Genomic DNA, 16,943 nt, shown 5'->3' with positions numbered 1-16,943 from the left:
CAGCTGAGGGCTGAGACATGAATGGGAAGCAAGAGCCAGACATGCTAAGATCTATAGGGTATTCAGGGCAGAGGAATCAGGTAGAAAGGCTGGGAAGAGAAACAAACTTGATGTCTAGAAAGAGAAAGAAGAGTGGCCAGCCAGTGTGGTAGAAGGGTAATGAGCAAGGACGATTGTGGTGGGAAGGGTGGTCCACAAGTGTTGTAGGTTGTTGAATTTGGCATAATTATGGAGAAAACATTTTTATTTCACTGTATGAATATTTAGAAGCACATAAAGAACGTTATATTAAAAATTATGCCATAAATTCATTTCTGGTACTTAGAAAATCTTTTCTAGTATTAGGGAAGATTGGGGCATGGAATGAGCTATCTGCTTCACAACTTTTCTGTAAGTGATGCTGGTTTAACTTGGCACTGTCCAGGGGACATTTGCAACATATGTAGATTTCATAGCTATGGAAGATGAAAGTAGAACTGCTATATTTTTCTGCTTTCCCCTCTGAAAGTTGAGCCAAACATTAGCAGAGATGGAGAACCCCCTACTGACACCAATTAATAGTGGAAGCAATAGGTAGAGGGGTAGATCCCAAAGAGGAAATTTTGATGCTTTTTGAAATTGTCTTTTGAAAAATACTCTTTAGATTAGCTTTCATTGTGGGTAATTTTTCTTCTTATTATTTTTTTTGAGAAGTAACTTGAGTAGACTATAAAGAAAGAAAGAGGGAAAACTGCAAATGATTACTCTGTGTGTAATTTCGTGAACTCTACTGTAATGGGTGCCAGACGACCTTGATGGGACATGAAAACATAATCCAGAAGGGCATGCAGCAAGTATCATTCCAGGGAATCGCAGCAATTGGACGAAAATGAGGAAAGCCTTTGGATTGCTCCCGAGGATGTCTCTGAAAAATGTGGGAGCATTTTCACGTAATTGGTTGTTACGTGGAAGTCATTCAAACAGATATTTTGTGAGCTCCTACTGTGTGCCAAGCGTGATTTTTTTTTAGAACTGGGTCACAATTTTAGTCAAAAAACAGTCATTGGCAGTGCAGAAAAAGTCTTATGTTCCCTGTTCTTAAGTTGTTTTTCACAAAAATTTCAAATCTTCTATAGATTTTTGTTTTCATCTGGTTTTGCTGCTGTTACTGTTGTTAAATTATTTTAAATCCTAGCAAATATCTAAGCAGACAATGACAAATCTTTCTTTCTGTTAATAGGGGGGAATATGAAAACATGTTCTTAATCAAATCCAAATTGGACCACTGCTTCTTACAGTCTAAGTCTCTGTTGATGGTTTATCTCCTTAGTATAGACTAGATTAGTATAGACTATAGACTACATTGTTTTCTAGTCCCTCAAGTCTCAATTGACTTAAAATTGTGCATCTATTCATTAATATGTACTTTGGGTCAGAGTATGCAGCAATAAGGTAACTGGGATCTAAATATCTGGAGGAATTCTTTTTTATATAATAGAATTACATTCTCCCTCCCCAGCACCCCCCCCAACTGAAGTTCTGTGGATAAAAGAAGTGTAGCATTTATTTTCCTAGTATTTATTTGTTGACATGTTAAAGAAACTTTGAAATAATTTGGGAGAAATTTTTATATTTCACTGTATGAGTATGTAGAAAGTACCACCAAGTAGCTTTTTTTGTTTATAGTTTGAGAATAAACATTTATGTATATTTAAGAATGCATGTGTGTATATTTGAACATAGCATGCATATTTTCTTGCTCATGGCTAATTCCCCAGCACTGATTTATGTCCATAGCAGAAAAGAACAAGTATTAGGATAGCATTGCCTCTTTTACATATATTTTCAGGTCTCTTTAATTAGGTAAGGTTTTAGAACTTCTTTAAAAGTACTTGTATAAAGAAGATTTTGGAAGTGCAGTCAGATTTCAATTTGACAGTGATATATAACCAAGGCAAAATTTTACTTTTACAGTTAAGCTTTGATTATACAAATATAAACAGTGGTAGTTTTAAATGGAATTCTTCATTTTCCAGATGTTACAAAGCATTCATCCTTCCATGGTACACTATGGAACTTTAATTCCACCTTATCCTTCTGTACTTTGTTTTCTAAGTAATTTTATTTAGTACCTGAAATCACTAATCATAGACCTTAAAAGTAATATATTCTGCTGATTTCATTATATATGTTAGCTTTCAAATACATCTTAAAGGTGTTGAAGGGAAGATCACAGTGAAGAAACTGATCATATTTTCTTTTCCTTTTTCCAAACTAGGAGCCTTGATTATAGCAGGAAGCTGAAAAATGTAAGTGTTTTAATTTCACTTTCCAAACTTTTTTCCTTCTAACTTTGATGGTTCAAGTGTAAAATTTAGCTCATAAGTTCAAGGCCTCTCGAATGCCTTGCTAGAAAGAATCTTTCTTAGGAAACAATTATATGTGCCTCTGATAGACTAATTAATGACTCTGATAGAAATAAAAATGGTAGATTTTGCGGGGAGGGGTGGTCTCTTTAATTAGATAAGGGCTTAGTCCAGAAATAAATAAATGAAAGCTTGCACTCCATTTGTAATTTGGTCTCTTAAACACAGAATGATCTGTTTTAGCACTAACATTACTTCCTTGCCATTGGTAGGCACAGATGGGGTTATTAAATTAAGCAGCTGGGCAGGTTGTTTTGGGGAAAAGATTAGCATAATATAAATAGTGTTGACTGTTGTGGGCCTGTACCTTTTGTGGGTTTTTTCCTATTAATCTTTTGAGTTTTTATTAGTACCTTCCAAAATCAACTTTTTAGAGTTGGATCTTATTTTCCAAGGCAAGTATGTTAGTGCTCTTTTATTTTAAGTTTAAATTGAAGAATGTAAGAAATGACCTTCTGTATATAAAATTTTTAAATTGGCTGTGACCCTCCCCTTTTAAAGAAATTTTCAGGGTGCTATTATATTTGATTGACATTCTCATTCTTATCTTCTTTTTCTTCCTCTATAAAACCAGGGATATTTGACATTTTTCATCATACAATTTTAAACAGAGACCCCATAATCTAAAACACAACACAGTTCTATCTGCCGTTTTCCTATTACACTTTTCAAGAGAGCCTCATACTCTTAGCCCACATTAGTTATTTTATGGCTCGAGTTCATGTCCTGACACTCGCAATTTTCTGCTCTCTGGAAAGTTATTTGTAAACAATCAGTTTAAAAAGAATTTCTGGAAGTTTTGAAGTATTCCTAAAGTCACCTTTTCCCACAGAGGTAGAAAACCAGATCACATCCTAGCAATGATGCACATAACCATATCTTGGGCCTGTTGCCATCGGAAGCATGTATACATATCACATTGTCCAAAGCATTTTCTGGCCAAGTAGAGGGAGGTACGATAAATACTCCCCAGCCTAGTTGAAGCAATAAGACCAAATGTGAAAACAAAATAATAGTCTTAGCTTTTCCATAGGCTTCAGATCCCAATAATTCAATTTTAAGGAGCTCATCTTCAGCTGACCCCTGTTGGGTTCTGTGGGAAAGTCAATGGAAAGAGCCTTTGCTTTTGCGGACAGTTTCTTTGGAAAGACAGAACAAAATGTTAACCTAGGACTGTAGCTTCAGACCAGTGACTATTCATAGACATTCTTAAACATCCAAGGTTGTTAATTGGCAGTAGTCTTGACCAGGCTAAAAATTTCCCATCTCAGATTAATAGGAATCTAACCGTACCCCCAGAACTAGGTCTCTGCAGATTGCATTCTTCATTACATTGCTGTCTTCTGACTTTAATTAGATATATTTTGTTGCTCTTGTGCTGGAAACCACTAATTAACCTTTATCACTCCTCTGAAAAATGTTTGCCAGTGGTCTTAGCAGAACCTCTGTGCCCACAAGTAGAAATTATGGGCCTTTAAAAGCACCTCTCTCAAAAGGGATTGACAACCTGTTCCATCGCTGGTCTGGGGAAAGACTCCAGAGTTTCTGAAAAATTTTGCTTCCTGGTTTTGAAGCCTTCATGACATGAAAATAATTTTGGAGGATTTATTTTTCCTCCTTGCTGTCTTATAGATCACATTCTCACAACCAAATTCTTCCTAAAACTGGTTATTTTAACTACTGAACCGTGTTTGTGTTGACCGATGCAACATCGGGTCCTTATTAAAATGATTTTACCTAGAATGGGTACCTCATGGATGGTGGGCTTTGTAAATTAATGTTACACATTCTCTCCTCCTGCTTTCCTGTTAGGGAAGCATTATTGATTCTTTAGTTTAAAAGTAATTCTTTGTGCGTGGTTCTCTTTCCCAGGTACTAGTGACTATTTACTGGCTGGGCAAAGCAGCGAATAGCTGTGCATCTTACAGTGGGACAACGCTAAACCTGAAGGAGTTCGAAGGCTTGCTGGCTCAGATGAGGAAGGTAACTTGACTTTTCTTCTTCATCCCATGACGTTCAGACAAGGTGGGAAAGCAACACATTTGCTTGTTTTTAAGATCTTTACAGTTTCACGTGGTAAAATTGCACAGGCCAAATATGTCGTGCACTCAAGGAAATGACCGCTTGTCTTACCAATGCCATCTTTGCCTCATACACCCACGCCTACCTGAACTTTTATTCCCTTCTGAGAATGGGAGATCTGAGCTTTATCCAATTTTAATTCCAAAAGAGAAAGTTCAATCCGTCCGTATATGACTTTAGATACCAAAGAGCTCAGTGCTTATTTTCTTGGGGGAATAATGCCTGAATTAAACAATACAGCATTATACAAAAATGAAGACTTGCTCTGCACTTTCATCCTAAAGGTCATTTTGCTTACCCATCAGGGCCTTGGTGTGGGTGAAGTAACATTAGCCAAGTTCTTGCCTGGGTACCCACTCCGGATGGGCTCTGAAAAATTAGAAGCATTCTCTTCAAAGATGCATATTTTATGACCATTGCATTTGAATGACCTGGAAATTTGGAAAACATGTTTTGTAATAGTCAAAGCTTTATTTGTGTATTTAATTATGGGAAAGACTGACCTAAGGTAGGAATTTGTCCAAGAAACAGTGCAGTGTTTTTTGCGTGGCTGCCTATGTGTTCCTTTTTAGGATTCAGCAGTGTACATTAACTCACCCAAAGTACTAGCATACAGTATTCCCCGGGAGCAGCCTCACCCAACAGGCCTTAGTGAACAGGTAAGGCTCATTTGTAATCAGTAGCATCCGTGGGTTTTGGATAAGACCCATAGTGCAGCATATATAATTAAGATCTTCTTCTTCCTCTTTTCTCTAACATGCAAATTAAATGCACCAGTGAGACCTCGTTGAGAGACATTCTGTATTTTACGGATTTTCTTTTAATACTGAAAGCAAGAATTTGCTCCAACTTTCTAATGATTTATTCTTTTTTCCTTAAAGCTAATAGTTCTAATAATTCTTTGCATTTGGCTAGAACCAGGCCGGCTCATATATGTGTAAATGGACAAAGCTTTCATATTAGTCATAACACATATAAACAAAGTCCTTGAAGCTAAATTCCTTGAAAAATAAAATAAACACACCACTCACACACAACACATTGTTTCTTAGTCTTAACCCTTATTTGTCCTTTAATCTTTCATCTCTCTCAATAAAGGATACTTAGGGAAAATACAAAGGTAAGTTTCAGTATGGATTTGTGAAATCTAAATGTTTGCTGGTCTTATGTTAAATTTGGACTTGGATAATGATAGATGGATTATCTGTTTTAAACTATTGAAAAGCTCTGCCTCATAGTTTCCCTGCTGATTTCTCTTGGAATCTGATTTCTTCTCATTATTGATGTTTCTTATCACTAGTCCAGCTTCTCTATAATCTGAGCAGCTATTGGTCTGTGCAGCTCTCCTAACTTCCCTTTCTAGTGAGACGGTTGGTTACTAACAACTGCCTTGAAATCACCTGTTGTTGTGAACAGCTGTTACTTTTTTTTTAATGAATATAGATGACCTCACAGGACATGAGGAAGTAGTTAGTATCACTGGCCAAAGCGTGACTTAACTAAAAATGGCCAGCTGTGGTGTTCCCATATAAAGAGAGTAGTGGTCTCTCTATGTAAAGAGAGTAATTGACTTGAATTTCACAGGTCTATCCAATGCCTGAAAATATTAGATTTATCTAAAGTGTATACTATCTCATTATATCAATTAAGATTGAGTTTAACTGGGAAATGCAGACAACTCCGCCAGTGGCTTAAATAAGATAGAGTTTTATATCAAACTCACATAAGGTCTGGACATGAGCAGTCCAGGGCTAGTGTGAGGGTCCTGTGACCATCAAGGGCTCAGGCTCCTTCTGTCTTTTTACTCTACTGTCCTCAACTCACGGACACTCACCTGCTGGTCCAAGATGGCTGCACAGGCTTTGGCCTTCACGTCCACCTTTAAGCCAGGAGAAGGGAGGGCTGAGGAGAAGAAAGGCCTATGCCTTCCTTTAAACACACTTCTGGGAAGTCATGCACTACACTTCTGCTCACATCCTATTGACTTGAACTTGGTCACGTATCCATACCTAGCTGCAAGGAAAGACTTGGGGAAAGTAGATTTTATTTCATTTAAAAACTGTGTGTATTTTCACTGGAGAAGAAATGGAAAACAGATATTGAGAGACAACTGGAATCTCTTCTGCACATATACGTGCTGAAATAAATTTGAAATTAAAAGCTTTTCTTTCACAAAGGAGGCTAGCGTGAAATTTTTTTATATTCATTTTTTTCTAGTGGGAGAAATGTGCATAAAAATGATTAACTGTGGTACAACTTGTTAAGTTCTGTAGTGCAAGGAACACATGTAGAACCCTTAACATAAGCATCGGACACATAGTAGATGTTCGTAGTAGGTTGCTATTGCTATAGACAAACAAGGTCTCTGGGCTTCCCTGGTGGTGCAGTCGTTGAGAGTCCGCCTGCCGATGCAGGGGACATGGGTTTGTGCCCCAGTCCGGGAAGATCCCACATGCCGCGGAGCGGCTGGGCCCGTGAGCCATGGCCGCTGAGCCTGCACGTCCGGAGCCTGTGCTCCGCAACGGGAGAGGCTGCAACAGTGAGAGGCCCGCATACCGCATTTAAAAAAAAAAAAGTCTCTGAAAGCATCATGACAATGGCCTTTCACTGGGCCTGGATACGTCAGAGAAAGTCTCCCAAAGGAAGGGACACTTAAGCTGAACCAAGGGGAATTACTACGAGAATAGTGAGATTAAAGGGAGCACTGTAGGGATGAGGGTGGCCCTAGAGATCTCAGGACCTGCAACTAGAAAGTCAACGTTCTAGGTTCTTCCTCTCTCTTTCTGTCTCTCTTCTCTTCCGGTCTCTTCTTGAATTCATCCTCTCCTCCAGTAGGCAAACACTCTCTCATAGCAGAGACCATGGCCAACAGCATCCCCGGGATTATCTGCTCCTAGCTTCTTGCCCGGAAGGCAAGGAATTCTTCTCCCTGGCCCCAGCTTTAAAATTCCTAGGGTGTACTCTGGTCCAGTGTGGGTCCTATCCCTGAACCAGTCAGTGTGACCAGGGACAGGGGATACCATGATTGGCCTAAGCCAGTACTGCCTCAGAGGGTGCTATCAGAACAAGGGGTTAAAGAGGGGGGAGCTTGATGGGCAAACAAGTACAAGACCTTGGCCTAGAGCAGCAGCCATCATCAGCTTCTCTTCCCTGAACCTGCTTTATTTTTTCATGATACTTACCATTCAACTCTGTATTCAAATTTGTATTTATATACAAATTTGTATTTGTATATTTTTCTGTTTGTTTTTTGCCTTCCCTGCTAGAGCATAAGGCCCATGAGGACAGGGAATTTATCGAATTTGCATAACATTGTGTCCCCAGCACTGAAGACAGTGCTTGGCACATAGACAATGTTCAGTCAGTATCTGTGGAATGAATTGCTTCACCGACGAGAGTATGGTGGGTAGAGATGGCTCATCAGGCTGGAAAAGTAGAACCTAACACACTGCAGAATAGGATTTAGCCACCTTATAAATCACAAAGGAAGCAGAAAATGGTGAGTGGTAAAAGAGAGGCATCTGGAGTTTCTCAGATACCAGAAGTCAGTCACCAACTGTAGCTGGTTCTCATTATCTCTGACAAAGGAGGATAAGAAGAGGACAGATGAGTAAAATAATCCAAAAATATTGTGGGAGCTAGTAATTCACACCCCATTCATTAACACACTTTTACTAGAACAACCAGCAATTAGCACAATGGACAGATTTGAGTCTTATCCCCTTTCCCTGGAGTGCTCTCTGTAGAAGACAGGGTGCCACTACTGGGCATCTAGATGGAAAGCGTAGACGACGTAAGAGACCCCGAGTACAGAGCACTTAGACTGTGCTAGCCTTTGTGTTGGTTTATATCTTCTAACCCCGCTCCCAAAGCTTGCCTCTGGGTGACTTGATGGAATCCAATAAAATTGTTCATCCCGCGGATGTCCAAATCTTTATTTCTGGCTAAAGAGCCAGCCTCTTGCTTCACCCTGAGGTTTCTAAGGGACCAGCTTGGCCAAGGATGGCCACAGGTGGCCTGGTTTTCACTTGTCAAACTGACCCTGCCGTTCAGCTTCCAGCTCTCACTTGACCCAAGGTTTAATTCTTGGCTTTCTACAAAATCATGAACAGAACGGCCTTTTTGTTTTTCTTTCCCATAACTGGCTGCAAGAAAGCAGCTGGAGCTCCAAGAAGCATGTCAACTTTCTCTTTTTCCTTTCTGTTCTCCTGTGGTCTGTAGGATAGGGTGGGGGAGACATTTGGGTGTTGGGGGAAACTTGCCTGATATTATTTTCTTGAAAATCCAGGTTTGTAATTCTGTGCCAAGCAGCTTGTAAAATTGTGTCATTTCTAGATGTTACCAGTGGCTCGACTTCCTGAGTGTCTGCCCTCCCTGATGGGAAATTGGGCCCAAGGCATCTAGTTATGGGATATAAATGGAGAAGGAGATAGAAGAGTATCCGTGTGTATATAAGATTATGTCCTTAACTGCATTTATAAATTTTCTATGATTTATATATTGACATTTACCTGCCAGATGAATACATAGGAGTGATTATAACACAGCTAACATTTTTCGAGCACTTATGCGTCAGGTGTTTTTCTGAATGCTTTCCATATAGTAATACATTTAACCTTCCCAGCAATACTATGAGATAAATATTATTAGCTCTATTTTACAGATGAGAAAATTGAAATTGGGCAAGGTAAAATAACTTGCCCAAGGTCAGACAGCTGACAAAGGGTGGAGCCAGGATTTAAACTGTCAGCTGAGCTTCCAAGACCATGCTTTTAACCTGCTCTAAACTGTCTCTCTTTTGCAGCACGTATAGGTTGGTGATCTAGGCATAAACAGTGTTTAGCAAAGGGACATTATCCAGGTTAGTGTCATCCACTGAGTAAGCAGGCAGTAAGTGTCCAGCCGCTGGGAGAGGTGATGCTGTTGTTGACAGCTGTAACTATACCAAAGTTCATCAAATGCCAGGTTTTACTGTTTGGTAGTTGAAGACAGAGTCTTGTGTTAGAATCACAGCTTTGCTGATTACTGTGTGACCTGAGTCAATTTACTCAACCTCTCTGATTCTTTTCTCCTCTATAAAATAGGGACAATGGTAACCCCATCATTGGGGAGCAGGTTGTGAGGATTAAAGAACAGAGCATAGAGAAAGCATCAAGCATAGCCCCAGACACATAGTAAGTGTTCAATAACATTAGCCATTTAGCCTCTTCTCAGTGGATAAATAATCCAAGATAATTACTTGCATTTCCAAAGAAATTAAATGCAAAACCATATCCAATTTAGATGTATACTTTTCAGTTAGTCATGAATTCTTTTTCCTGCTAGTCAGGCCTGGCTTTTGTACAAGTCCTGGTTAATTTTGACCTACGAGTAAACTAAAATACCTTAATTTCCATAACTGGAATTTCTGCCTTCCTCAGGAGGGTCATGTCATCTGTAGTCCCCCAGGCTGTTTGACAACCTGTTCTTCAGGGGCACTAATCGGGTCCTCGGTGTGGCTGCAGCAGGGTACCCCCCTCAACCCTGCCCTTCCCCTTTTTCCTACTCCTTCTCCTGATGCAAGACCACTGTGCGTGCCTTGTGAATTACAGCTGCTCTGTCCCCCCAAAGGGCCCCCTGCTGGGGAGTGTGTCAGAGGATCTGGTTATAATTGATAGAAGCAGCTGGCAAAGGCACTTCCTAAAAGGCTTTGGCTCCGGCGAGCATATTAGTCAGTGTAGACAGTTTCCAAAATTGCTACCACGGAGAATTTTTTTTTTTTTTCTTTTCTATGGGGAATGGGGAGGGGACCTGCCTGAGAATCCCAGGAAATCTTCAGTGGGACCTTCCAGTCTTTGCGGATGTCCTTCACAGCCCTGATTTTAAGCAACAGTCTGGGAGAGATTAAATTGAGGTTTATCTTTGAGTGACCGGAGTTATTTCTGTTTTCGTCAGCTTGGACTCTTGTAATTAATGCTAAGACACTGGCGGGAACAAGGCTTTTATTATAATTCGAGGGTGAGGATGGCTTTGACTGACCTTTCTTCTGCTGGAGTTTCAGTGTTTTAGTATGTGCTGCTTGCGCTGGAAAGAATTTATAATCACAGGCTGTCAAAGACAGCCATTGTTCTCACTGCTCTGAACATGTGGGTCAGCCACAAGTGCTTTCAGCTCCCCCAGTGCCAAGAGCTGGCCGAGCGCGAGAGCATGCCTGGATTCTTCCGAGGCATCAGGAAAATCATTTCACATATTTTTCCCTGCTTTTTTTTTTTTTTTTTTAATTTTTTGCCCCAGAAAGACAGCTCCCTTTCAGAGCAGGAATTTCCCTTCAAGGTAGCAGAAGATGGAAACATGCTGCTCCAGGATTTTACGGAACTGATTCTGCTGCAAAAACAAATGCTGTGTGCATTAGCCAGACAGCATAAACAGAAGCAGTTGTGCAGCTAAACCAGGGGCTGGGTCCCAGAACAGACATGCAGTTATGGATCCTGAAAGATGGGTCAAGGTTAAGGTTTTAGTTTCTCATTTTTGTTTTTATCTGTCATTATATTCTTGTGAATCCAAACTTGATGATCTTTTATTCTCAGTTCCTTGGACTTTTTTTTTTCCAACATTGTGGAGTACGAGGTGCTTGGGGATTTTTTTTTTTTTTTTAATATGTGTGATTTTCGGATTGAAAAAGTTGCAGCAGGGAAGGCTTCATGAAGTGTTGTGTAGATTATAATCAATTTGATAACTGGTTGCCGTAGCCTTTCCAGATTGATTCTATATGCAGGATTTTTTGGAGACCATTGGAGATTGATTTTCCTGATATTTGTAGCCTCTGTGTCTGTTGCTGTGATGTCTGTAATCCTTTCTTTTTCTTCTTGAACAGGAGACTGATGACGTTGAGAGCCCTAAACGTAGTATTCGAGACAGTGGCTACATCGACTGCTGGGACTCTGAGCGCAGTGACTCCCTCTCTCCCCCTCGACACGGCAGAGATGATTCCTTCGATAGCCTGGATTCCTTTGGCTCCCGTTCCCGGCAGACACCTTCGCCAGATGTAGTCCTCAGGGGAAGCAGTGATGGTAGGTTGGAGCCTTAATAAACTGCACATCTTAGAATCAAACATTAACAAGGGCCGCCTTGTCACCGGCCGAGAGATTGGCCCTAGAAAGGTAGACTCCATATCCACCTTGCTGGAATCTGGTAACTCTAAACTGGTAGGGAAAAAAATCTCTTAATGTTGTTTTTCGTGGTCCTTAGAATTTTGGTTGGCTTTGCCAGCAGCTGGTTTGAACACTGCCTCAATGAGCGTATCATCTGTTGGAAAATGTGTTACATCATTCCTCCCTGGGTCTCAGTAAACCAAGACGCTGTGCAGACCATTAGCTCATAAAGTGTGCCGAAGGTTTATATGCTCCAGGTACGAGGAAGGGAAATGTTTGAGTGAGTACCACACTGTGTAAGTGAAAGTAGATCAACTTCCAGCAAACTGGAAACACACTGCACACACTTAGGAAAGCTCTGAAGCTTGGGATTGTGAAACCGTAATTGGCACAGTTTGGGCAATGCTTTTGATACCTGACCATTGACTAGAGCGATGCCGGTGGCCATTAATGTATAGAACACAGCCCAGACTGCCTGTTTCTTCTGAGGCTGGGTTTGATTTAAATCCCATGCATTTTATGTCACCTGAAAGGAATGATCATTTTTCTTTACAAAAATGTATGGTCATGCAACCTGATGTAAATTGAACACATATTTTCCAAGAGCTGTTTACCTTACTTATCTTGCACCTTTGTGCTTTTAGGAAGGCAAGATAGATTGGCTCTGCATGTATAAACTTGCAGAAAGACACTTAGCCTGGTGGGGAATTTTTTTTATTTGTGTCTATTTCTTTTTCATGTATTGCTTGACTGAAGCTAATGTTTCTAGAGACTTTAAGTCTTCTGTCTGAGATGAAAATTATCTTTTATAGCTAAAAGATCCCTTTCAGCTATAAAATTCTATGTTACCAAAATACTTGGGTATTTAACATGCCCAGGTCCTGAGTTCATTACTCGACCCCTGGTATCTCATTTAACCCTCAGCACATATTACAAGATACTCAGTATCTGACTTAGTCCTCTGCGAAACATTCCTTAGTCATATTTTACAGATGAATCTTAGAGAGGTTAAGTAATCATCCTAACATTGTCTTTTTTTTTTTTAAGTAATTTTTATTTATTTATTTATTTAGGCTGCGTTGGGTCTTCGTTGCTGTGTGCAGGCTTTCTCTAGTTGCGGCGAGCGGGCTTCTCGTTGTGGCTTCTCTTGTTGCGGAGCACGGGCTCTAGGTGCATGGGCTTCAGTAGTTGTGTCACACGGGCTCAGTAGTTGTGGCACGTGGGCTTAGTTGCTCCACGGCATGTGGGATCTTCCCGGGCCAGGGCTCGAACCTGTGTCCCCTGCATTGGCAGGCGATTCTTAACCACTGCTCCACCAGGAAAGTCCCCTAACATTGTTTTTAAGTGCCCTAAGTCGCTGTAAGTAGTGTAACAATGTTAGCCTCAAGAAACGTGAGTCCAAAACTTATACCCTAAAGCTTAATTTACCCACACTTCTTTCTGTTTGCCTAATAGATTTTTCAAATTCTAGCATGACTGAACTAACGCTTTTGTTTAGTACTTAAACTTTCCAACAACTAGATTAGCCTCAGGGCCACATCGTATGTGACTCCTAAAGAATTCCATGGTGCATTGTGAACTGCTTGAAAAACACTTCTAAAAATTTACATGACATCTTAAGTCCCACCCACAGTATTAGAAGTTACAATACCAACTGCATGATCTAATTGACCTTTAACATAACTGAAAGGGAGATTTACTTTTGTGAAACGTATTTTAACCAAACTATTTCATCCATATTATTTTGATTGTTTTAAAAAATTATTATTGTCTCATCCTAGTTTTTAATAACTGGTAATGCAGATCCTTTATTTATTCTGTCACCAGCTTCGAGGGGTCCAGAGTTTATACTGAGCCACATCTTGAAGGGATTTGAGATGGTAATTACTAATATTGTACTAATCTGTGCTGAGGCACAATTTCGTTTGCAGCAGTTAAGATTGATAAGCCAGAGTCTTTTCATAAAAGTTTTTCCCATGTAAAGAAAAACATGAAATTGAGCTTCACAAAACACCATCCATGAAACAGCATCTTAACACACAGCTTTCACCAATCAGCCTGTTACCTTCAGGCTTATGTTCTTGTAAACTAATCAAGACCTAATGAGGTTTTAAAGAAAAACAACACTTTTTATCTGCCTTAAAAAAATGTGGTATAATTTTATCCAAATAGATGTTGTATTTCATTAGAGCTTATGGTATATTTTTTAAGTGATGATAATCAAGAAGATTGCTGGTCCTAATAAACACTTCCAAATTTAGAAGAACATTTTAATTCTTGAAAACTTATTTCCTAGGACTCACAGTCAATTAGGGAAAGTCTTACCATGAAATTCTCCAACAACATATTGGCTCAATAGAGAGAGTTTTCATTTTATTATTACTGAGGTCCACTGACCCATTCAGTAGGGATGACCAAGAGCCACACTCGTAAGAGGTGCCACGATTCCATGGGTTGGACACGAGAGCCACCTGGTAAGGAGGCTGTGGATCTCCAGGGTCAATTCAGCCAATCTGGCTTGCTAAATAAGTGCCCAGCTCCTCCCTCACCCTCACTGGCATGCCTTCTGAGGCCACTAATAAGCTTCCCTGAACAGGAAATACAAAACCTTCCACTCAGGTGCTTTTAAAATTAAGAACATATTTTATAAACACAATGCATATTGTTAAATAAATATTCTTATCTTTTATAGAAAAGACGAGTTAAGGGAGAGAAATAAGGAATGAGAGAAATTAGAGTGTTAGAGGAGATGAAAAAGCAATGGGTTGGCGGTGTGTATGGTAAAGATACATAAAAAAAGATAGACCCGGGCTTCCCTGGTGGCGTAGTGGTTGAGAGTCCGCCTGCCGATGCAGGGGACACGGATTCGTGACCCGGTCCGGGAAGATCCCACATGCCGCGGAGCGGCTGCGCCCGTGAGCCATGGCCGCTGAGCCTGCGCGTCCGGAGCCTGTTGCTCCGCAACGGGAGAGGCCACAACAGTGAGAGGCCCGCGTGCCGCAAAAAAAAAAAAAAAAAAAAAAAAAAAAAAAAAAAAAAATAGACCCCTAGTTGCTGGAAGGGAGAGAAACGTAGCCCAGGCGTAAAGGAAGGATCAGACTTTGATAAAAGTATGTCCGCCTCATCACGTGCAATGTTGGGCATAGATGGAGATGCCACCCTAGTACATTTTCATGTTTTCAGGGTGAAGTCAAGTCAAGATCTTTTTGGGCTTCCCTGGTGGCGCAGTGGTTGAGAGTCCGCCTGCCGATGCAGGGGACGCGGGTTCGTGCCCCGGTCCAGGAGGATCCCACATGCTGCGGAGCGGCTGGGCCCGTGAGCCATGGCCGCTGAGCCTGCGCATCCGGAGCCTGTGCTCCGCAGCGGGAGAGGCCACAGCAGTGAGAGGTCCGTGTACCACAAAAAAAAAAAAAAAAAAAAAGATCTTTTGAAGTCTTGGCCTGAGATAAGAGGGGTTCTAACACTTATGGAAAGTATACCTCACCAGCCACTATCTGGGTGCTTTACATCTCTTGTAATCATCACGACAACCTAGGAGAGCTGTATTATCACCTCCTTATTTCCAGTGAGGACACTGAGGTACAGAGGGCTTCAATTTCCCAGTCACACAGCTAGTAGATGATGGAGCTGAAATTAGACCCTGGTCTCTAGGTCCAAAACGTTACGCTTCTTTCAGCTGAGCCACTCTGCCTCAGGGCATTTGCAAATTAACTTTTCTTGAAGTGCCTGTTGAAGACATTCATCAAAGGCTAATTGGGGAAAAAAAAAAAAAAGGTTATCTGTTTATGTGTTAAACAACCTATTTTGAGACTCTCTCTCAGTATATTATGGACAATACGTTTTTAGATATTGTACCAAAATAAGTTTCATAGATTACAGGATTTTAGAACGGGATGTGGGGGGGGGGGGGACCGAGACAACTCTAATCCATACTAAGCCTTCATAGTTGATTGAAGAATCATTTTCTTTCATTCATTTATTCAGCAAAATACAGTTCTTCCCCCAGTCAGGATGCTTTAGGCAAAGGACATTTTTCCAAGAGAAGTGTGTTGCAGAGGAAGGAGCTGTTTATCCTCTACTTGTGCCCAAAGTTAGGAAACTGCAACAGTGCACATCATGATGACAACATCCTTTTAGCAAAGTCTGATCCTTCCTTTCCCCAGGGCTATGCTTCTCTCCCTTCTAGCAACTAGGGGTCTTTCTTGGGCTGGAATCTGGAGAACAGAAACTGGAGTCTGGAGCTGTTACTTACCAGCCATGGAGAAAGGGCTCTTTGGGTCTCTCTGGGCCTCTGTTTCTACCACTGTAAAATGGGGATAATATCAAATAGGGAAACAAATCCAAGTGCTTAGCAAGTTAAGGTAGTATTAGTGTTTGTTATAAAGCATTCACAGGGGGCTCTAAATATTTTATTATGACACTGAGACAGATAGACTTGATAAAAGACAGGGTGAGAAGGGAGTTAAGTTATGAATCAAAAACCAACAAGTAATGAAATGGTCAAAACTTCAGAAGGGAGGCTGAAAGCAAGTGGCATGAATAATTCATAAATTGAATATTTCATCTGCAGCAATGAACAGCTTGTTTATGGTCAATGCTTTAACTTTCACCATTTTTTAAAAGCCATTAAATCATTTTATCTCCAGGGCAATTCATTTCATTCCTATTTTTACAGAAAAAGGACAGGCAAGTGTGTTAGAGGCAAGCCTAGGAGCCCACAGGTCATCAGTGGCAGATCCAGAACTATTATGGCATAAAGAGTAGTCAGTGTTTGTTAAGCACTTACTCGGGGCCAAGTACTGTACCCAAGAGTTTTACATGTATCTGATCCTCCCAGCAGCACTATGAAGTAGGTGATATTATTATCCTCACTTTATAGATTGGGAAACTGAGGTTTGGAGTGGTGAAGTGACAAATGACAAAACTAATGAGTGTCAGAGCTCAAAATGAAGTGGATCTGACTTAACCCCCCTGCACTACCCACTCTGCTAGGCTGCCACATCGCTCGACTCTTAGTTTAAGGTTCTTTTCACACGGGTAAGGAGGTCAATTTCTATCTGCTATCAGTGGAGTTGAAGAACCTTTTCATAATGCTCTCAGTGATTAAGAGTTTTCAACCAGCATTCAGATGGTGGCTGCCTGTCACAGTAGTGTGTGTTTTCATGACAATTTCACTCTAATGGATCTTAGAAATCTGGTGAGATGAGACTCAGGAAACAAGGATACAATATAATTATGGGGGCTATTGACCAACAAAAGACTGATGTTGGTAACATTGAATTCCTCTGTGTTGTGTAAAACACTGTTTAAGCCAAACTAATTCATT

At 40.6% G+C, this 16,943-nt stretch overlaps 1 protein-coding gene across 16 annotated transcripts in view; it reads left to right on the top strand.

The window, feature by feature from the left end:
• LIMCH1 (LIM and calponin homology domains 1) overlaps positions 1 to 16,943 on the top strand; it is a 339,718-nt gene that overhangs the window by 234,777 nt on the left and 87,998 nt on the right. For 11 of the 16 annotated variants that reach the window (XM_060012645.1, XM_060012642.1, XM_060012643.1 and 8 more), the window contains 3 exons: positions 2,258 to 2,288; positions 4,278 to 4,388; positions 11,341 to 11,536. In XM_060012645.1, coding sequence (XP_059868628.1) covers positions 2,258 to 2,288; positions 4,278 to 4,388; positions 11,341 to 11,536 — 338 coding nt within the window. Of the gene's footprint in view, positions 1 to 2,257; positions 2,289 to 4,277; positions 4,389 to 10,397; positions 10,972 to 11,340; positions 11,537 to 16,943 lie in introns of those variants that run through there. The other 5 variants (XM_060012651.1, XM_060012648.1, XM_060012649.1 and 2 more) reach the window with 1 other exon arrangement.

This window comes from Delphinus delphis, chromosome 5 (genome assembly GCF_949987515.2).
Source record: "Delphinus delphis chromosome 5, mDelDel1.2, whole genome shotgun sequence".
Taxonomy (NCBI): domain Eukaryota; kingdom Metazoa; phylum Chordata; class Mammalia; order Artiodactyla; family Delphinidae; genus Delphinus; species Delphinus delphis.
The sequence above is the reverse complement of the archived record's forward strand: the minus strand, read 5'-3'. Positions and strand labels throughout refer to the sequence as shown.